Source organism: Salvelinus fontinalis, chromosome 7, assembly GCF_029448725.1.
Source record: "Salvelinus fontinalis isolate EN_2023a chromosome 7, ASM2944872v1, whole genome shotgun sequence".
Lineage (NCBI taxonomy): Eukaryota > Metazoa > Chordata > Actinopteri > Salmoniformes > Salmonidae > Salvelinus > Salvelinus fontinalis.
Window position 1 is genome coordinate 62,948,856 of NC_074671.1, and position 18,994 is coordinate 62,967,849.

The 18,994-nt window shown below is 42.8% G+C and overlaps 3 protein-coding genes across 3 annotated transcripts in view; 2 read left to right on the forward strand and 1 right to left on the reverse strand.

Annotated features, from left to right (window-relative positions):
• Positions 1-2,958: 2,958 nt before the first annotated feature.
• LOC129859994 (zinc finger protein ZIC 5-like) lies at positions 2,959-7,356 on the reverse strand. Its single transcript, XM_055930299.1, has 2 exons — positions 6,417-7,356; positions 2,959-5,882 (listed from the first exon to the last, which is right to left on the reverse strand). The coding sequence occupies exons 1-2, from the start codon at positions 6,889-6,891 to the stop codon at positions 5,437-5,439; spliced, it is 921 nt and encodes a 306-aa protein (XP_055786274.1). The 5' UTR covers positions 6,892-7,356; the 3' UTR covers positions 2,959-5,436.
• Positions 7,357-7,973: 617 nt separating this feature from the next.
• LOC129859993 (zinc finger protein ZIC 2-like) lies at positions 7,974-11,198 on the forward strand. Its single transcript, XM_055930298.1, has 3 exons — positions 7,974-9,708; positions 10,205-10,368; positions 10,505-11,198. The coding sequence occupies exons 1-3, from the start codon at positions 8,850-8,852 to the stop codon at positions 10,685-10,687; spliced, it is 1,206 nt and encodes a 401-aa protein (XP_055786273.1). The 5' UTR covers positions 7,974-8,849; the 3' UTR covers positions 10,688-11,198.
• Positions 11,199-12,289: 1,091 nt separating this feature from the next.
• The window catches only part of pcca (propionyl-CoA carboxylase subunit alpha), a 71,396-nt gene continuing 64,691 nt past the window's right edge, over positions 12,290-18,994 (forward strand). Inside the window, exons 1-4 of the mRNA XM_055930296.1 lie at positions 12,290-12,395; positions 15,599-15,676; positions 17,883-17,930; positions 18,133-18,201. Of these exons, the coding sequence (XP_055786271.1) occupies positions 12,342-12,395; positions 15,599-15,676; positions 17,883-17,930; positions 18,133-18,201 (249 nt within the window). The 5' untranslated portion in view covers positions 12,290-12,341. The remainder of the gene's footprint in view (positions 12,396-15,598; positions 15,677-17,882; positions 17,931-18,132; positions 18,202-18,994) is intronic.

Consider the following 18,994-nt stretch of genomic DNA (forward strand, 5'->3'; position numbering starts at 1 on the left):
AGAGGTACCCAGCAGCACATATTGAAAGGTATTTAACTCCACCGATCCGGAATATATGAGGCCCCATGGTAACAGGAGTATCTGAGGCCCCATGGTAACAGGATCGTTTATGGTAACAGGAGTATCTGACACCCCATGGTAACAGGAGTATCTGAGGCCCCATGGTAACAGGAGTATCTATGGTAACAGGAGTATTTTAGACCCTATGGTAATAGGAGTATCTATGGTAACAGGAGTATCTGAGGCCCCATGGTAACAGGAGTATCTATGGTAACAGGAGTATCTTAGACCCTATGGTAATAGGAGTATCTATGGTAACAGGAGTATCTGAGGCCCTATGGTAACAGGAGTATCTATGGTAACAGGAGTATCTATGGTAACAGGAGTATATATGGTAACAGGAGTATCTTAGGCCCTATGGTAATAGGAGTATCTATGGTAACAGGAGTATCTGAGATCCTATGGTAACAGGAGTATATATGGTAAAAGGAGTATCCGAGGCCATATGGTAATAGGAGTACCTATGGTATCTATGGTAACGGGAGTATCTTAGGCCCTATGGTAAAATTAGTATCTATGGTAACAGGAGTATCTTAGGCCCTGTGGTAACAGGAGTATCGATGGTAACAGGAGTATCTGAGACCCTTTGGTAACAGGAGTATCTATGGTAACAGGAGTATTTATGGTAACAGGAGTATCTGAGGCCACATGGTAACAGGAGTATCTGAGGCCCCATGGTAACAGGAGTACCTAACAGGAGTATCTGATGCCCCATGGTAATAGGAGTACCTGGCGCCCCATGGTAACAGGAGGATTTGAGGCCCCATGGTAACAGGAGTATCTGACGCCCCATGGTAACAGGAGTATCTATGGTAAAAGGAGTATCTGAGGACCTATGGTAACAGGAGGATCTGATGCCCCATGGTAACAGGAGTATCTATGGTAACAGGAGTATCTGGGGCCCTATGGTAACATGAGCATCTGACACCCCATGGTAACAGGAGTATCTGACGCCCCATGGTAACAGGAGTATCTGACGCCCCATGGTAACAGCAGTATCTTAGGCCCTATGGTAACAGGAGTATCTGACGCCCCATGGTAACAGCAGTATCTTAGGCCCTATGGTAACAGGAGTATCGATGGTAACCGGAGTATCTATGGTAACAGGAGTATCTATGGTAACAGGAGTATCTATGGTATCAGGAGTATCTATGGTAACAGGCAGTCCAAAGTATCTATGGTAACAGGAGTATCTATGGTAACAGGCAGTCCAGCATATCTATGGTAACAGGAGTATCTATGGTAACAGGAGTATCTATGGTAACAGGCAGTCCAAAGTATCTATGGTAACAGGAGTATCTATGGTAACAGGCAGTCTGGAGTATCTATCTGGTCTGTTCTTTCCTTCTCATAGTCAGTTGTTGTCCTATCCTCCTTGAATCAGATGGAGAATGGATAGGGGACTAAAGGCCATGCTATTTGATGGAGAATGGATAGAGGACTAAAGGCCATGCTATTTGATGGAGAATGGATAGGGGACTAAAGGCCATGCTATTTGATGGAGAATGGATAGGGGACAAAAGGCCATGCTATTTGATGGAGAATGGATAGGGGACTAAAGGCCATGCTATTTGATGGAGAATGGATAGGGGACAAAAGGCCATGCTATTTGATGGAGAATGGATAGGGGACTAAAGGCCATGCTATTTGATGGAGAATGAATATGGGACTAAAGGCCATGCTATTTGATGGAGAATGGATAGGGGACTAAAGGCCATGCTATTTGATGGAGAATGGATAGAGGACTAAAGGCCATGCTATTTGATGGAGAATGGATAGGGGACTAAAGGCCATGCTATTTGATGGAGAATGGATAGGGGACAAAAGGCCATGCTATTTGATGGAGAATGGATAGGGGACTAAAGGCCATGCTATTTGATGGAGAATGGATAGGGGACTAAAGGCCATGCTATTTGATGGAGAATGGATAGGGGACTAAAGGCCATGCTATTTGATGGAGAATGGATAGGGGACTAAAGGCCATGCTATTTGATGGAGAATGGATAGAGGACTAAAGGCCATGCTATTTGATGGAGAATGGATAGAGGACTAAAGGCCATGCTATTTGATGGAGAATGGATAGGGGACTAAAGGCCATGCTATTTGATGGAGAATGGATAGGGGACTAAAGGCCATGCTATTTGATGGAGAATGGATAGAGGACTAAAGGCCATGCTATTTGATGGAGAATGGATAGGGGACTAAAGGCCATGCTATTTGATGGAGAATGGATAGGGGACTAAAGGCCATGCTATTTGATGGAGAATGGATAGAGGACTAAAGGCCATGCTATTTGATGGAGAATGGATAGGGGACTAAAGGCCATGCTATTTTTTATTTCACACATTGTAGGCTCATCTCAGATGGCCCCCTATATTGTACACTACTTTCGACCACTCCTATGGGCTGTATAGAGAAGGTATGATTTAGGATCCAGACTATGTCCACTGAGACAGAGTGGCGTCACCGGGTCTAAGAATGTCACTTTATTTGCAGTCAGCGTCCAACTCAGCCACATAAGACAAGTCTTCTCAGCTCAGCAGTGTTGTTAGGACAACAGAACGGTATTCCCCCGGTAGGGTCCACTTTAAAAGCCCCCTCTTACTCATTCACTGGCAGCTGCCTTGTGGTCCACACACGCCTTGCAACCGGCTGAAGTTTGTCTGTCAGGTTTGACTATTTTACTCAAGTCTCTTTATCTGGTTGATTCCTACCATTCACAAAGGCACTTCCTGTATACAATGCAAACGAGAAAGTAGCATTTTCAACTTTCAAAGTGAATAGAAACAGAGAAAGGTCATTCATAGTGCTTCCCAGAACAAATGATGAGGACCCTTATATAGTCAATATGATTCCTTTGTCAATACTGCTTTAAAACAAGCAATGACAACTTGTTACTTCTGGGGGAAATTATGAGTATTTATTATTTATTTATACACACAGATTCTATTCACTTTGACCACATAGAAAACATATTTGTCTGACTGAAATGGGCTGTTATTAGCATATTAGCATAGATATAGGATGAATCTGTTGTGTGGTAATTAACAGCTAAACAATAGACATATCAATGTAGGAATAGGGTTTAATGAGGCACTATGAAAGGCTGAGAAAATAGATGTAAAACACAATAAAATGTTCCAAAAATATAATAAACCTCGTCACTGTAAGTCAACACAGCAACGAGCGCCACATTGATCAGTACAGTCACATGTAAACAGAGTGACTCATCATGAGGTTCTGGCAACATTTCTCACATTCACAATTCAACTAAACCCAGCACGGTTTACACCCAAGTCATTAACTACATCATAACATGGCTTCTATAGGGCCAGAACTGCTGTAAAGGGAACGTTAACCATTTCTTCCATTGGAAGTAGTCTTTAGAGATTCTATCTGACAGTTATTGAACGGAGCAAACCGTCTCAGAGGTACCTTTATGTTACATTACCTCACGCTCTGCTTTAGTATGCGTAGCTACAGTCTCAGAGGTACCTTTATGTTTACATTACCTTACCTGACGCTCTGCTTTAGTATGCGTAGCTACAGTCTCAGAGGTTCCTTTATGTTTACATTACCTCACCTGACGCTCTGCTTTAGTATGCGTAGCTACAGTCTCAGAGGTTCCTTTATGTTTACATTACCTCACCCGACGCTCTGCTTTAGTATGCGTAGCTAGTCTCAGAGGTTCCTTTATGTTTACATTACCTCACCTGACGCTCTGCTTTAGTATGCGTAGCTAGTCTCAGAGGTTCCTTTATGTTTACATTACCTCACCTGACGCTCTGCTTTAGTATGCGTAGCTAGTCTCAGAGGTACCTTTATGTTTACATTACCTCACCTGACGCTCTGCTTTAGTATGCGTAGCTAGTCTCAGAGGTACCTTTATGTTTACATTACCGCACCTGACGCTCTGCTTTAGTATGCGTAGCTACAGTCTCAGAGGTTCCTTTATGTTTACATTACCTCACCTGACGCTCTGCTTTAGTATGCGTAGCTACAGTCTCAGAGGTTCCTTTATGTTTACATTACCTCACCTGACGCTCTGCTTTAGTATGCGTAGCTACAGTCTCAGAGGTACCTTTATGTTTACATTACCGCACCTGACGCTCTGCTTTAGTATGCGTAGCTAGTCTCAGAGGTACCTTTATGTTTATGTAACAGTATAACTTTAGTCCGTCCCCTCGCCCCGGGAGCGAACCAGGGACCCTCTGCACACATCAACAGTCACCCACGAAGCATCGTTACCCATCGCTCCACAAAGGCCGCGGCCCTTGCAGAGCAAGGGGAACCACTACTTCAAGGTCTCAGAGCAAGTGACGTCACTGATTGAAAGGCTATTAGCGCGCACCACCGCTAACTAGCTAGCCATTTCACATCCATTACATTTACATTACCTCACCTGATGCTCTGCTTCAGTATGCGTAGCTATACAACCAGACATGAGTCCATCACATTTGTCAAATACTTGAGATGCGCTTGATTTAGTTTGCCTGGTACACAGGAACCCAATGGACTAATCATAAAAGTGCCAACTTCAAAAGGTAAATCAAGCCCAGCTCAAATATCTTTAAGAATCTAACTCGGATCAGGCCCCGTATTTACAAAGCAGTTTTGTCTTTTAAATCCTAGATCAGCTTTCCTACTCTGAGACGCTTTGTGAATTCGGGTCCCTGGGTGTCAATCAGAGGGATGTTGTCTTTAATCTCTTATGGCAATACATTTCACGGCTACGGCATCTCATTAGATAATACACTGACATCAGGGCCTGTACTCATAAAGCGCCTCAGAGTGCTGATCCAGGATCAGGTCCTCCTTGTATTATCTATCGTCAATATGATTTAAAAAGGCTAACCTGATCCCAGATCAGCACTAGGATCTTGTCCTCTCTGGTATTCATTATGATCTAAAAGGCTAAACTGATCCCAGATCAGCACTCTGACATGACGCTTTATGAACACTGTCCCAGACATTCACTAAGTCTCCATTACATCTGTCCATCTCCATATTGACAGGGGAAGTATGTTATGTTCATCACCCCGAGAGGCGCAGCAGTCTAAGGCACTGCATCTCAGTGCAAGAGTTGCGTCACTAAAGTCCCTGGTTCGAATCCAGGCTGTATCATATCCGGCCGTGATTGGGAGTCCCATAGGGCGGCGCACAATTGGCCGGGTTTGGCCGGGGTAGGCCGTCATTGTAAATAAGAATTTGTCCTTAACTGACTAGCCTAGTTAAATAAAGGTTAAAATAATAATAAGTGTTTTAAATAATTGCCATATTGATACGGGACGTATGTTATGTTCTTCCAGCTTCTATCCATGTATTTAGGATTCATTGTAGTTGACACAGTCCATAATGCAATGCATTCTGCTGCTGCTACGTGGTGTTATAATACTTCTCATCACCACTACACGGTTCTGACTTGATCTGGTCTGCTGTGAGTTGGAGGTAGTTCTGTCCCTGACCTGTGGTCCTGGTACACACGTACCACTCCTTCATGTTGGACACCGCCGGAGGCAGCGAGAGCCTGGAGGAGGAGCAGTTAGTCCGTGAAGCTACGTAATCCTGGGAACTACGTTTCCCAAGAATCCCTGTGAATGACAGGTCTATGGGTTCGGAGGTAGGAGAGGACTTGAGTGCGTTGAGGTGGATCTTCATGTGTTTTCGGAGGGAGCTGGGGTGTGTGTAGGACTTGAAGCAGCCGTGGGACTTGCAGTCGTACGGTTTGGCGCTGGTGTGGACCTGCGAGTGCTTCTTACGGTCACTGCTGTTGGCAAATTTCCGCAGGCAGCCGGGGAACTCACACCGAAATGGCTTCTCACCTAGAAAAAGAGGTGAAAGATGTTATGGGGAAGAAATAGAATGTCACATGATATCAGTCACAGGACTAAACATCTTCAACACAACATACATGGTACACCTTACTGTGTGTCCCATGCTCCATCTGTCAGCCTTGAGTTGATGTAGCTGCATGAAATATGTCAAACAGTGTCACTTCACTGATGGAGAACAATTTCCCTTTTCTACAGCTTTCTTCCCTGGACCGTCCCTTTAAAAGGTCCTTCACTTCTTGTCAATGGCCAAACCCCACCACACAGTGTAGTCTACTACTCCACAAACAGGCTACTTCCTGAATAGCACTGTGGTGGAACATGTAAACACGATGACGTGCTCTGCCTGTCTGGCAAGCAGTGACTAACCTACTGTATATAAATCAGAAATGTTGCCCCATTGTTTAGTTTTAGTGTATGACGCCATGTAGAATAACATGACCTTTCACTATGGAATGAAGGAGACGAAGGGGTAGGTTCTTTGTTGGCATTCCCAGTGTCCTTTATGGAACATAATCTACATACCTGTGTGCGTGCGCGTGTGAATCTTGAGGTTTTCCGACCGAGCAAACACTTTCCCGCAGTCTGGGAAAGTGCAGGAGAACGGTTTCTCCCCAGTGTGTACCCTGATGTGGTTTATCAGTTTATATTTGGCTTTAAACGCCTTTCCTTCTCTCAGGCATTCTTCCCACATACAAACATGGCTCAGGGGCTCGAGCCCAGCGACGTGCTCGGTGCTTACGTGGTCCACCAGCTCGTGCATGGAGCTGAAAGTTTGGTCGCATATCCTTTGTTTTGAAGTTCGGTCACGGTGCTCGTGGTCCGTCCATTTGCAGACCAGCTCGGGCTTTATCGGCCTGTTGTTGTTGGTGGAGTATTCCGTATAGGCGACCGTGGAGGAAGCGCGCGGTGGAGGAGAAGCGATGTATGAGATCATGGAATTGTTATTGCGGAGCAGAGAGTGGCCATTGTGGCGATGGCGACCACCCGGCCGCTGCATGGTAGTAGAGACGGGCCTCGAGCTGGCTGTCTTGCCTTTCTCTGTCCTTTATGCTTCCTGCAGCTGCAGATAGAAACCGCGCTGATTTGGGGAAACCACGTTGATCTTAACGCGGTCCGCCCAGGTTTTGGACTACCGAGTAGCATGAGGCATATTCTGTAAATTGGCCGTAAACCCGGTTAGAACCAGGTGGTCCGTCCCCACATAGTTGTAAGAAAAACTGGCAGATCTGTGACTGTATCCCAATGGTGTAAAATGGCGTCCTCTCTTCATCACCTCTTCCTCCGCTCAGGCGGCACTGATCTGAAAAACAGAAGAAAGCAATATGGCGGATGAGGGTTATTTATTTCCTCACTCCAGTCTTTTCAGATCAGTGGATTAGAAGGAAAGGAGATGAGAATATAATCGTAATTATTGAGATGCGCCCCCCAGTGGTAAGCACGAGGACGCTCGCCAAGTGAACATCTGTGGCATCTATAGGCCGGGCCCACATATGCATAATGTCAATGCCCTCTATAGCCTATCATGAGAAGCCAGGCTTACTTCAAATTTAATCAATGTTGGCTGATGGGCTTTTTCTCCCCCGATTAGCAAAAATAAACGTTGTTTTCTTTTGCCACGTTTGGTTTTGTTACAAACTAAATCCTTTCTATCTAAATCATTTGATAGTTGTGGCCACAACCATATATTTACAAAATGTAAAACGTGGAATTGTAAGAAATAAAACTTTTCCTTGGGCATTTGTCACATAATTGAATTCACAGTAGAATATCAAATATTTCGTTTGCAGAATATCCACTTTTCATTCTGTATATGGTTTAACACATTCAGTGGATAGTAAGGAACATGGGAATTTGGAATCGGGTTTCAAACATTTGCAATGCTATTTTGGTCCTATAACTGTTTAGTTGTGTTTTCCTCTGAGCCTCTAACAGGACAGGGTTCATGTTTTATGTTTCCACAGAGACACTTCATTCTCTCAGACTGAAGGGTTGTGTTTTCCCTCCAACCCCAGAGCTGCAGGGCTGCCTTTGAACTCGACTCGCTCCTGTGGTGTGGCCAGCGGGACAAAAGAGGTAGGCCCGTGCGTAACTGTAACCATGGAGAATGGAACTTTTTGGGGTCATTCTTCTCCTTGCTGTAATTCCATTTTATTCACTTTAAACATATATATCCTTGGGGTTTTTATTTAGGCCTAACGAAATTGTATGGCTGAGGTGCATCAGTTAAAACAGATTTGAGCTTTGATCTGACATAACATATGGTTAGCTTGCAAAATGTATTAAACGCTTGTGTGAGTGAAAATATATACTTTCCACACAACTGAATACTTATTTTTTCCCATCACTATTCAGCATTCAAGCAACGTAAAGGAAGTGACTCGTTTCACTTTCAAGATTTCACCTAAAATTTGTAATTTTCCCGTTAAGACTTTCCATAGTAATAAAACATGGGCGGAGCAAGCATCGATTAGTCATGAGACGCTTGCCTGTAATTGGTGGAATGGCTGGGATCGGGATGAGCTGCAGTGGCCAATTAGAGTGCGTTTGGTGAACACCCGGGGTTCTGTAAAAAGGGGAGGTAAGAAGTGCCCATTGAAGACCCTGGGATAAGCATTTTCACGTTGTAGTGAACAGTCATACTTACAAACAGCATTTTGAAGATATACCACAAGACCTTTATTAATTCCCGGGTAAATTACCTGGCACATTCCTGTTGAGACTCTCTATCCATTATCCACTATCCATTCACAGTTTGGGGAAGTTTTTTTCTCCTTGGGGTGCTTAGGAATTATCTGGAATGTGTTTTGCAGGAAGATATTGAGTCCTCATTTGAGAAAGAAACATATTTTTATTTAGAGCTTTTGGACACTTCTTCAACCGCTTTCTACGCACGCCTACAGTTCAAATATTTACTTTGCGCATCATTCCATTCATCGAGCCCAGGCTCGTGCTGTGATGCTGTTGGAGGGAGGTCACCAGCAATCAGGCACAGGGGTCAGTGCGAGCGCGTTCCAAAGGCACCACTCAGCGCATTCACCAGTCGAGATGCAGGAGAGAGACCCCAGCTTTATGGAGTCGGTCCACATCGCCAGCCAGGGACCCGGGTATGGCCCATCCTACGCCAACTCCTCACGGGACTTTATCCTGCGTAACCGGGGATTCGGAGACTCTTCCTCTGCCAGCGATCAGCACTCTCTCCTCAGGACTATGGCTGGGTCTCTCCATCACTCACACGTAGAGGGCCAGGGCCACGGGCATGGACACCTCCTCTTTCCAGGGATGCACGACCAGCCTCACGGTTCTGCTAACGTGCTGGGCGGCCGGTTGGGACTACCGGGGGAGGTATTCGGGAGAGCGGACCAGTATCACCATGTTTCCGGTCCAAGGAGCGACCCTTACGGCCAATATGGGGCCATGGGTCACAACATGGGCATGGCAGCTCACCACCATCATCACCCAGCCGCGTTCTTCCGCTTCATGCGGCAGCAGTGCATCAAACAAGAGTTGATCTGCAAGTGGATAGACCCGGATCAGCCCGGCGGGGCGAGCCGGTGCTGTGGCAAGACCTACGGCACCATGCACGAGCTGGTTACGCACGTCTCCGTGGAGCACGTCGGTGGGCCCGAGCAGAGTAGCCACACCTGCTTCTGGGAAGAGTGCCCGCGCGAGAACAAATCGTTCAAGGCCAAATACAAGCTGGTGAATCATATTCGGGTGCACACTGGAGAGAAGCCTTTCGCGTGCCCGTTCCCCGCGTGCAGCAAGGTCTTTGCGCGCTCTGAGAACTTGAAGATACACAAGAGAACTCACACAGGTAATTTAAAACGAAATATAGCCTCATTATTGTTAAGTTTTGTTACTTTTTATAATTTTTTAAAACTTTAGTTTATTTGGTAAATATTTTCTTAACTCTTCTTGAACTGCACTGTTGGTTAAGGGCTTGTAAGTTAGCATTTCACGGTAAGGTCTACACTTTTTGTATGTGACGAATAAAGTTTAATTTGATTTTGATTAGATGTCTGCAGGTTGAATATCTCATGGATATAAACGTTACTTTTAGATATCTGATTTGACTTTTGTATGAAGTGAGGTCGTTTAGAAGGTTTATAGGTAAGTGTCCCCAGGCTGGTGTACTGCGTGTGTCCTTCAAAAATGATTCATAACTCTCCCATGTTTTTATTTGTCGATGTGCTTTGGGTTTTATCGGCAGGGCCTATAGCTAAATCGTATCAGATATTTGAAAACAACTGTGACTGTATTTAAACCAACAAACACATTTAAACTAATCTCCTCATTCTGTTCTCTTCCAGGGGAGAAACCGTTCATGTGTGATTTCTTCGGCTGCGACAGACGCTTCGCCAACAGCAGTGACCGCAAGAAACACCTGCACGTTCACACGTCTGACAAGCCCTATCTGTGCAAGAAGTGTGACAAGTCCTACACACACCCCAGCTCGCTGAGAAAACATATGAAGGTCAGTTTTCTCTCTGTGCCAAAATATACTTATACTGGACAGCTTTGTTCTGTGACAAAATTGTGGAAACTTTTGTGCCTAAATTGTAGTCATCCTTGAGAGAGTTTTTTGACAGATTTGTTTTTATGTATTTTAGGTGCATGATTCTTTGTCAGTAGCAGACACTTCGCCCGGAGCCAGCAGCGGGTATGAGTCCTCGACGCCCCCGAGTTTAGTGTCCCCTGTCTCGGAGACTCAGAGCAACATGTCCCCGGACTCTGCGGTCCTCGGTAGCGGACACAGCAACCTCTCGTCCAACTTCAGTGAGTGGTATGTCTGAGGACCACACTCAAGACTAACGGGAAAACGACGGCAAAACATACAATGAGCATATGACTGGCCTAAATGGACGCTTTACGCGCGATTGAAATATGAATCAAGAACGTTGCACTAAAACATTGGAAGCCAAAGAAGAAAATGTGTTATGTAAAATAACAAACGTTATCTTTCTTTCGATGGTTGTTTTAATTATCAGTATTATGATTCTCATATCAGTCATTCGCTGTCATTTTGAGATCGCTTATTTGTTTATAGTTGATTGGGAGTTTGAGACTGAACATGAAATATTTTAAATAAGTGCCAAAGTTAACCTTAGTTTAATTGTGCACGTGTTTTTTTTATTGGAAACAAGTTTTGGTTGAAGTTGAACAGGTTGAATATGCGTTGTCCTCCATGAACGACCTCTTGAGATGCCCAGTTGAGACATAATTTATATAAAAAGAAAGTTGCTGTTTTGCTGTAAGTCTATTATGTTTCGAAACTTGTTAATAAAATGAATCTGATGTTTAAAATGCCTGTCTTAATTCCTTTTTAAAAATTCGTGTCTCTCTGTAAATGTTTTGCATTAAAAGAAAGTTCAGTTTGAACGACTCCCTGCACCAACAAGTATGATATGGAATTTATACAAGTCTAAATTCTGTATGTACCCTAATGATATGTAAGATAATAAATGACATGTATGCATAAATTATCATGGGTCTTCTGTTCAGAATCATCAATTCAGTGATTAATTATTTATTTGGAGCTCCAATGTTTTTTTTAAAGTAATGTCTTAATCCTTAATATGGCTGGACAACTTGGATTGATCACCACCAAACTATTGTTTATGAGAAATAGAACTTCTTTTGTTATTTCATGTTAGTTTAAAAAAAAAAAGGTAATTGAAATGAGACCCCTTTAGTTTATTAATTCGACCATTTAAAAAACAAACAACACGAGTAAAATCAGCGAGGAGAACAAAGTCTGGCGCTGTGTTCGAATACCCATGCTAACATACCGTGTACTACACACTCAATTTACATCGCAAATAGTGCGGTTAGTATGACTATTTTAACACAGCGACAGTCATTTCTTACAGGTTGGAGTGTACACGGCCTGCTGTATTCTGTTTTTATTCCTGTCATTGCAGTGGACAATAACGAGATACTACACAACAGGAAAGAACGGTAAAAGAGTTGGGGAAAGAAGCCTATAGGCTAACATAGACCTAATTCCATCTATAGACCTAATTCCATCATTTCAGTTTTTATAGATTTCTTCCCCATTTCCAGAGAATAACGAAGATACATTGATATTGTACATGACTGTATTCTACTGTATGACACTAAAATTACATTTAGAAAATATAGTTATAATGGATTTCTTCTAGTCGTATCTCTGTAAAAATCCACAAATTCCACTCGAAATGCCTACTATGTTGATAATATTCAACATCAACATCAACTCATATCATTTGAAAAGGTGAGAAAACAGATGGACAAAGAAGTAAGACGAGACTTGCATTATAAAACTAGGTTACTGTATGATCCATTAAATCTAAATACATTGAACCCCTCAAGCTCTACGGACGTCCTTCTGGTCACTCGATTTGATTGGAAGACGGAGCACACTCCCCTGTCATACGTCACTACTGCGCTCCCCTTACCCGGACAGACATGGCGGCGTACATGATCACTTCAACCCTGCAAAGAGTTTTGCTTGTTGCTAAGGTGAGCTGTCAGTTATTGCAACCTTAATCTTGTTGTTATTTCAAATTCATGTAGAGCTCTTGCAAAACCGAAACACCCGAAAATATATGCTTTTAATACAAGTTTCTAGCACCACACAATCGGACATCTTTTCGCTAGCCTGCCAAGCTAGCAAGTCCGTCTGTCACTCACACACCTTCTCTCAAGCCGTCTCTCTTCTTTTGAAGTTTGTAAGAGAGTAGAGAATGCTTACATATCTGACATTTAAATGTTGTATTTCGCGGTATAAATGTTTGTTATATTCGTATTAGAGAATGTACAGCTTCGTCCATTCCTCCTCTGTCAATGTCAAAGCGTCCAAACCGTTAGCATCTTGCTAATAAGTTGTTACACTTCATAACACAATCGTGAACTGGTTGAACCTTCACCACATGACTAAATGTAACTGTCTTTGAATGAAAAACGGTCCTTGAATGTAACGTTGTGACCTGAACAGCTATCGTATATCGGGATATGCCTTCTTTCCAGCTCAGCAATTCTGGGCGCTGTTGGTGTACTAGAAACAACACAGCAGCCATCACGTTTAACCTTCACCTCTTTGTGATGTTCGGCATGTGCCCATTATAAAGAATAGCGAAGAGTGGTGTTTCTGATGTTTGCGTGCGGTACTATAACGTTCATGTTTCTGATGTTTGCGTGTGGTACTATAACGTTAATGTTTCTGATGTTCGCGTGCGGTACTATAACGTTAATGTTTCTGATGTTTGCGTGTGGTACTATAACGTTCATGTTTCTGATGTTTGCGTGTGGTACTATAACGTTCATGTTTCTGATGTTTGCGTGTGGTACTATAACGTTCATGTTTCTGATGTTTGCGTGTGGTACTATAACGTTCATGTTTCTGATGTTTGCGTGTGGTACTATAACGTTCATGTTTCTGATGTTTGCGTGTGGTACTATAACGTTCATGTTTCTGATGTTTGCGTGTGGTACTATAACGTTCATGTTTCTGATGTTTGCGTGTGGTACTATAACGTTCATGTTTCTGATGTTTGCGTGTGGTACTATAACGTTCATGTTTCTGATGTTTGCGTGTGGTACTATAACGTTCATGTTTCTGATGTTTGCGTGTGGTACTATAACGTTCATGTTTCTGATGTTCGCGTGTGGTACTATAACGTTCATGTTTCTGATGTTTGCGTGTGGTACTATAACGTTCATGTTTCTGATGTTTGCGTGTGGTACTATAACGTTCATGTTTCTGATGTTCGCGTGTGGTACTATAACGTTCATGTTTCTGATGTTTGCGTGTGGTACTATAACGTTCATGTTTCTGATGTTTGCGTGTGGTACTATAACGTTCATGTTTCTGATGTTTGCGTGTGGTACTATAACGTTCATGTTTCTGATGTTTGCGTGTGGTACTATAACGTTCATGTTTCTGATGTTTGCGTGTGGTACTATAACGTTCATGTTTCTGATGTTTGCGTGTGGTACTATAACGTTCATGTTTCTGATGTTTGCGTGTGGTACTATAACGTTCATGTTTCTGATGTTTGCGTGTGGTACTATAACGTTCATGTTTCTGATGTTTGCGTGTGGTACTATAACGTTCATGTTTCTGATGTTTGCGTGTGGTACTATAACGTTCATGTTTCTGATGTTTGCGTGTGGTACTATAACGTTCATGTTTCTGATGTTTGCGTGTGGTACTATAACGTTCATGTTTCTGATGTTTGCGTGTGGTACTATAACGTTCATGTTTCTGATGTTTGCGTGTGGTACTATAACGTTCATGTTTCTGATGTTTGCGTGTGGTACTATAACGTTCATGTTTCTGATGTTTGCGTGTGGTACTATAACGTTCATGTTTCTGATGTTTGCGTGTGGTACTATAACGTTCATGTTTCTGATGTTTGCGTGTGGTACTATAACGTTAATGTTTCTGATGTTTGCGTGTGGTACTATAACGTTCATGTTTCTGATGTTTGCGTGTGGTACTATAACGTTCATGTTTCTGATGTTTGCGTGTGGTACTATAACGTTCATGTTTCTGATGTTTGCGTGTGGTACTATAACGTTCATGTTTCTGATGTTTGCGTGTGGTACTATAACGTTCATGTTTCTGATGTTTGCGTGTGGTACTATAACGTTCATGTTTCTGATGTTTGCGTGTGGTACTATAACGTTCATGTTTCTGATGTTTGCGTGTGGTACTATAACGTTCATGTTTCTGATGTTTGCGTGTGGTACTATAACGTTCATGTTTCTGATGTTTGCGTGTGGTACTATAACGTTCATGTTTCTGATGTTTGCGTGTGGTACTATAACGTTCATGTTTCTGATGTTTGCGTGTGGTACTATAACGTTCATGTTTCTGATGTTTGCGTGTGGTACTATAACGTTCATGTTTCTGATGTTTGCGTGTGGTACTATAACGTTCATGTTTCTGATGTTTGCGTGTGGTACTATAACGTTCATGTTTCTGATGTTTGCGTGTGGTACTATAACGTTCATGTTTCTGATGTTTGCGTGTGGTACTATAACGTTCATGTTTCTGATGTTTGCGTGTGGTACTATAACGTTCATGTTTCTGATGTTTGCGTGTGGTACTATAACGTTCATGTTTCTGATGTTTGCGTGTGGTACTATAACGTTCATGTTTCTGATGTTTGCGTGTGGTACTATAACGTTCATGTTTCTGATGTTTGCGTGTGGTACTATAACGTTCATGTTTCTGATGTTTGCGTGTGGTACTATAACGTTCATGTTTCTGATGTTTGCGTGTGGTACTATAACGTTCATGTTTCTGATGTTTGCGTGTGGTACTATAACGTTCATGTTTCTGATGTTTGCGTGTGGTACTATAACGTTCATGTTTCTGATGTTTGCGTGTGGTACTATAACGTTCATGTTTCTGATGTTTGCGTGTGGTACTATAACGTTCATGTTTCTGATGTTTGCGTGTGGTACTATAACGTTCATGTTTCTGATGTTTGCGTGTGGTACTATAACGTTCATGTTTCTGATGTTCGCGTGTGGTACTATAACGTTCATGTTTCTGATGTTTGCGTGTGGTACTATAACGTTCATGTTTCTGATGTTTGCGTGTGGTACTATAACGTTCATGTTTCTGATGTTTGCGTGTGGTACTATAACGTTCATGTTTCTGATGTTTGCGTGTGGTACTATAACGTTCATGTTTCTGAAATGTTTCCCTGCAGCATGCCTCTTTCCAGTCCAGATGCTGTGTGGCGTCCAGTCGAGTACAGTACTCCACCGTTTATGATTCCAATGAGAAGGTAACATATGATTCACAGGGTGCAGGGCTGTCACAATGATGCATGGAAGGCTAGGAGCAATGTTCCCTCAATTTTGGGGGGGCACTGAGCACATTTCAGGTCTTGTGAGTGGAAACTTGAAAGTTGTGAGAATGTTGTGCAACTTCCGGCAAGCGTTTACAGTGAACAGAGGTTGTACCCTTACAGTTTTAGACAGATAGGCTATTGGAGCATAATGTAGGCCTACCAACAAATCCAATGGAGCAAATCCCAGAACATTTAAACATGTAAATAGCTTTTGATATATAGCATACAGGGGATTGAAAGACAGCTCGTGGGCTACTCCCCCACCAATAGAATTCTACTCCGTTGTGCTCTGGCTCCGCCTACAACATCACAGACTCAATCTTTGCAAAGTTAGATTTGTTTTGGCTTATTACATTGAAAAGGGGCTGATATAATGTTGATTTGATCACAGAAAGTATTGAGACCCCTTGACTTTTTCCACATTTTGTTACATTACAGCCGTATTATAAATTGATTAAATCGTTTTCCCCCCTCATCAATATACACACAATACCCCATAATGACAAAGCAAAAACAGCTTTTTAGAATTTGTTTTGCTAATTTAAAAAATATATAAAAACTGAAATCACATTTACATACACTACCGGTCAAAAGTTTTACAACACCTCCTCATTCAAGGGTTTTTCTTAATTTTTTACAATTTTCTACATTGTAGAATAATATTGAAGACATCAAAACTATGAAAAACACAAATGGAATCATGTAGTAACCAAAAAATGTGTTAAACATCAAAATATATTTTATTTTTGAGATTCTTCAAAGTAGCCACCCTTTGCCTTCTTTCCTTAATGTGTTTGAGCCAGTCAGTTATGTTGTGACAAGGTATGGGTGGTATTGTCATCGAGGCAAAGGGTGGCTATTTGAAGAATCTCTCAGTCCCTGCCACTGAAAAACATCCCCACAGCATGATGCTGCCACCACCATGCTTCACCGTAGGGATGGTGCCAGGTTTCCTCAGAAGTGACGCTTGGCATTCAGGCTAAAGAGTTCAATCTTGGTTTCATCAGACCAGAGAATCTTGTTTCTCATGGTCTGAAAGTCTTTAGGTACCTTTTGGCAAACTCCAAGCGGGCTGTCATGTGCCTTTTACTGAGGAGTCGCTTCTGTCTGACCACTCTACCATAAAGGCCTGATTGGTGGAGTGCTGCAAAGATGGTTGTCCTTCCAGAAGGTTCTCCCATCTCCACAGAGGAACTCTGGAGCTCTATCAGAGTGACCATCGGGTTCTTGGTCACCTCCCTGACCAAGGTGTTGACAGACCTCTGCTTAAATACAGTACTTTGTGTTGACAGACCTCTGATTAAATACAGTACTTTGTGTTGACAGACCTCTGATTAAATACAGTACTTCGTGTTGACAGACATCTGATTAAATACAGTACTTTGTGTTGACAGACCTCTGATTAAATACAGTACTTTGTGTTGACAGACCTCTGATTAAATACAGTACTTTGTGTTGACAGACCTCTGATTTAAATACAGTACTTTGTGTTGACAGACCTCTGATTAAATACAGTACTTTGTGTTGACAGACATCTGATTTAAATACAGTACTTCGTGTTGACAGACATCTGATTTAAATACAGTACTTTGTGTTGACAGACCTCTGATTAAATACAGTACTTTGTGTTGACAGACATCTGATTTAAATGCAGAACTTTGTCATGACTTGCGGAGGTTTGTCAACATGAACCTGAGTAACACAGAATGTGTTTTATTTGTTGCTTGCAGAGTATTACCTTTTCTCTCTCTAAATGTTACAAGGGGAAACCTTCATTTCCCTCCATCTCCAATATAAACAACATGTCACATCCTCCGAGCTGCTGTTTGATCTCCAAACCGCCAACCGTGCCTCTGGCCATAGTGTTTAGCAGTATGCCAGGCAGGGGGTTGAGCTGTGAGTGGGGGGGGGTAAGAGGGGACAGAGGAAAGACGCTCCATTTAATAAGGTGTTCAGACCAGAGGAACGGAAAGACAGAACCAGACGCTTTCACTTACTGTGTTTCTACGTGTTTACTGGTACACACACACACACACACACACACACACACACACACACACACACACACACACAGGAGCAAATGATTTGTTGTGACAATGAGTTCCCAAACTAATCTCTTTCTTCCCTTTCACCCTACTAGACCTTTGATAAGATCCTTATTGCAAACAGAGGAGAGATCGCCTGCAGGGTAAGACTGTGTGCTATGTTAACCTGAGAGCCAGTGGTGCTTAGTTAAAAGACAGAGGATGAAAGCCCTCCTATGCCACACAGTGCCACATCTCTCTACTGCGCCTATAGCAGGTCTATAGCACCTAGTAAACATCATAGACTATTATTATTGATGTATTGAATAAAAGTTGATACCACGTCTTCTTCTTTGCCTCTGGCAGGTGATGAAAACATGTAAGAAGATGGGTATCAAAACAGTGGCGGTGCACAGTGATGTCGACGCCAGCGCGGTAAGTCTGTCTGGTCTTGTGACGGTGTGTTATATTGACCCCATACAGCCAGAGGTATTGAGGTGGTGTGTTATATTGACCCCATACAGCCAGAGGTATTGTGGCGGTGTGTTATATTGACCCCATACAGCCAGAGGTATTGTGGCGGTGTGTTATATTGACCACATACAGCCAGAGGTATTGTGGCGGTGTGTTATAATGACCCCATACAGCCAGAGGTATTGTGGCGGTGTGTTATATTGACCCCATACAGCCATAGGTATTGAGGTGATGTGTTATATTGACCCCATACAGCCAGAGGTATTGAGGTGGTGTGTTATAATGACCCCATACAGCCAGAGGTATTGTGGCGGTATGTTATAATGACCCCATACAGCCAGAGGTATTGTGTTATAATGACCCCATACAGCCAGAGGTATTGTGGCGGTATGTTATAATGACCCCATACAGCCAGAGGTATTGAGGTGGTGTGTTATAATGACCCCATACAGCCAGAGGTATTGTGGCGGTATGTTATAATGACCCCATACAGCCAGAGGTATTGTGTTATAATGACCCCATACAGCCAGAGGTATTGTGGTGGTGTGTTATAATGACCCCATACAGCCAGAGGTATTGTGGCGGTGTGTTATATTGACCCCATACAGCCAGAGGTATTGTGGCGGTATGTTATATTGACCCCATACAGCCAGAGGTATTGAGGTGGTTTGTTATAATGACCCCATACAGCCAGAGGTATTGAGGTGGTGTGTTATATTGACCCCATACAGCCAGAGGTATTGTGGCGGTATGT

Excerpts from the sequence above, each read along its gene's own strand:
- LOC129859994 (XM_055930299.1), bottom strand. The coding sequence starts at position 6,891 with ATGCAGCGGCCGGGTGGTCGCCATCGCCACAATGGCCACTCTCTGCTC. Across the intron at positions 5,883-6,416 it reads TCACACGCGCACGCACACAG|GTGAGAAGCCATTTCGGTGT; the intron begins GTATGTAGATTA and ends CTCTTTTTCTAG.
- LOC129859993 (XM_055930298.1), top strand. The coding sequence starts at position 8,850 with ATGCTGTTGGAGGGAGGTCACCAGCAATCAGGCACAGGGGTCAGTGCG. Across the intron at positions 9,709-10,204 it reads ACACAAGAGAACTCACACAG|GGGAGAAACCGTTCATGTGT; the intron begins GTAATTTAAAAC and ends GTTCTCTTCCAG. Across the intron at positions 10,369-10,504 it reads CGCTGAGAAAACATATGAAG|GTGCATGATTCTTTGTCAGT; the intron begins GTCAGTTTTCTC and ends TATGTATTTTAG.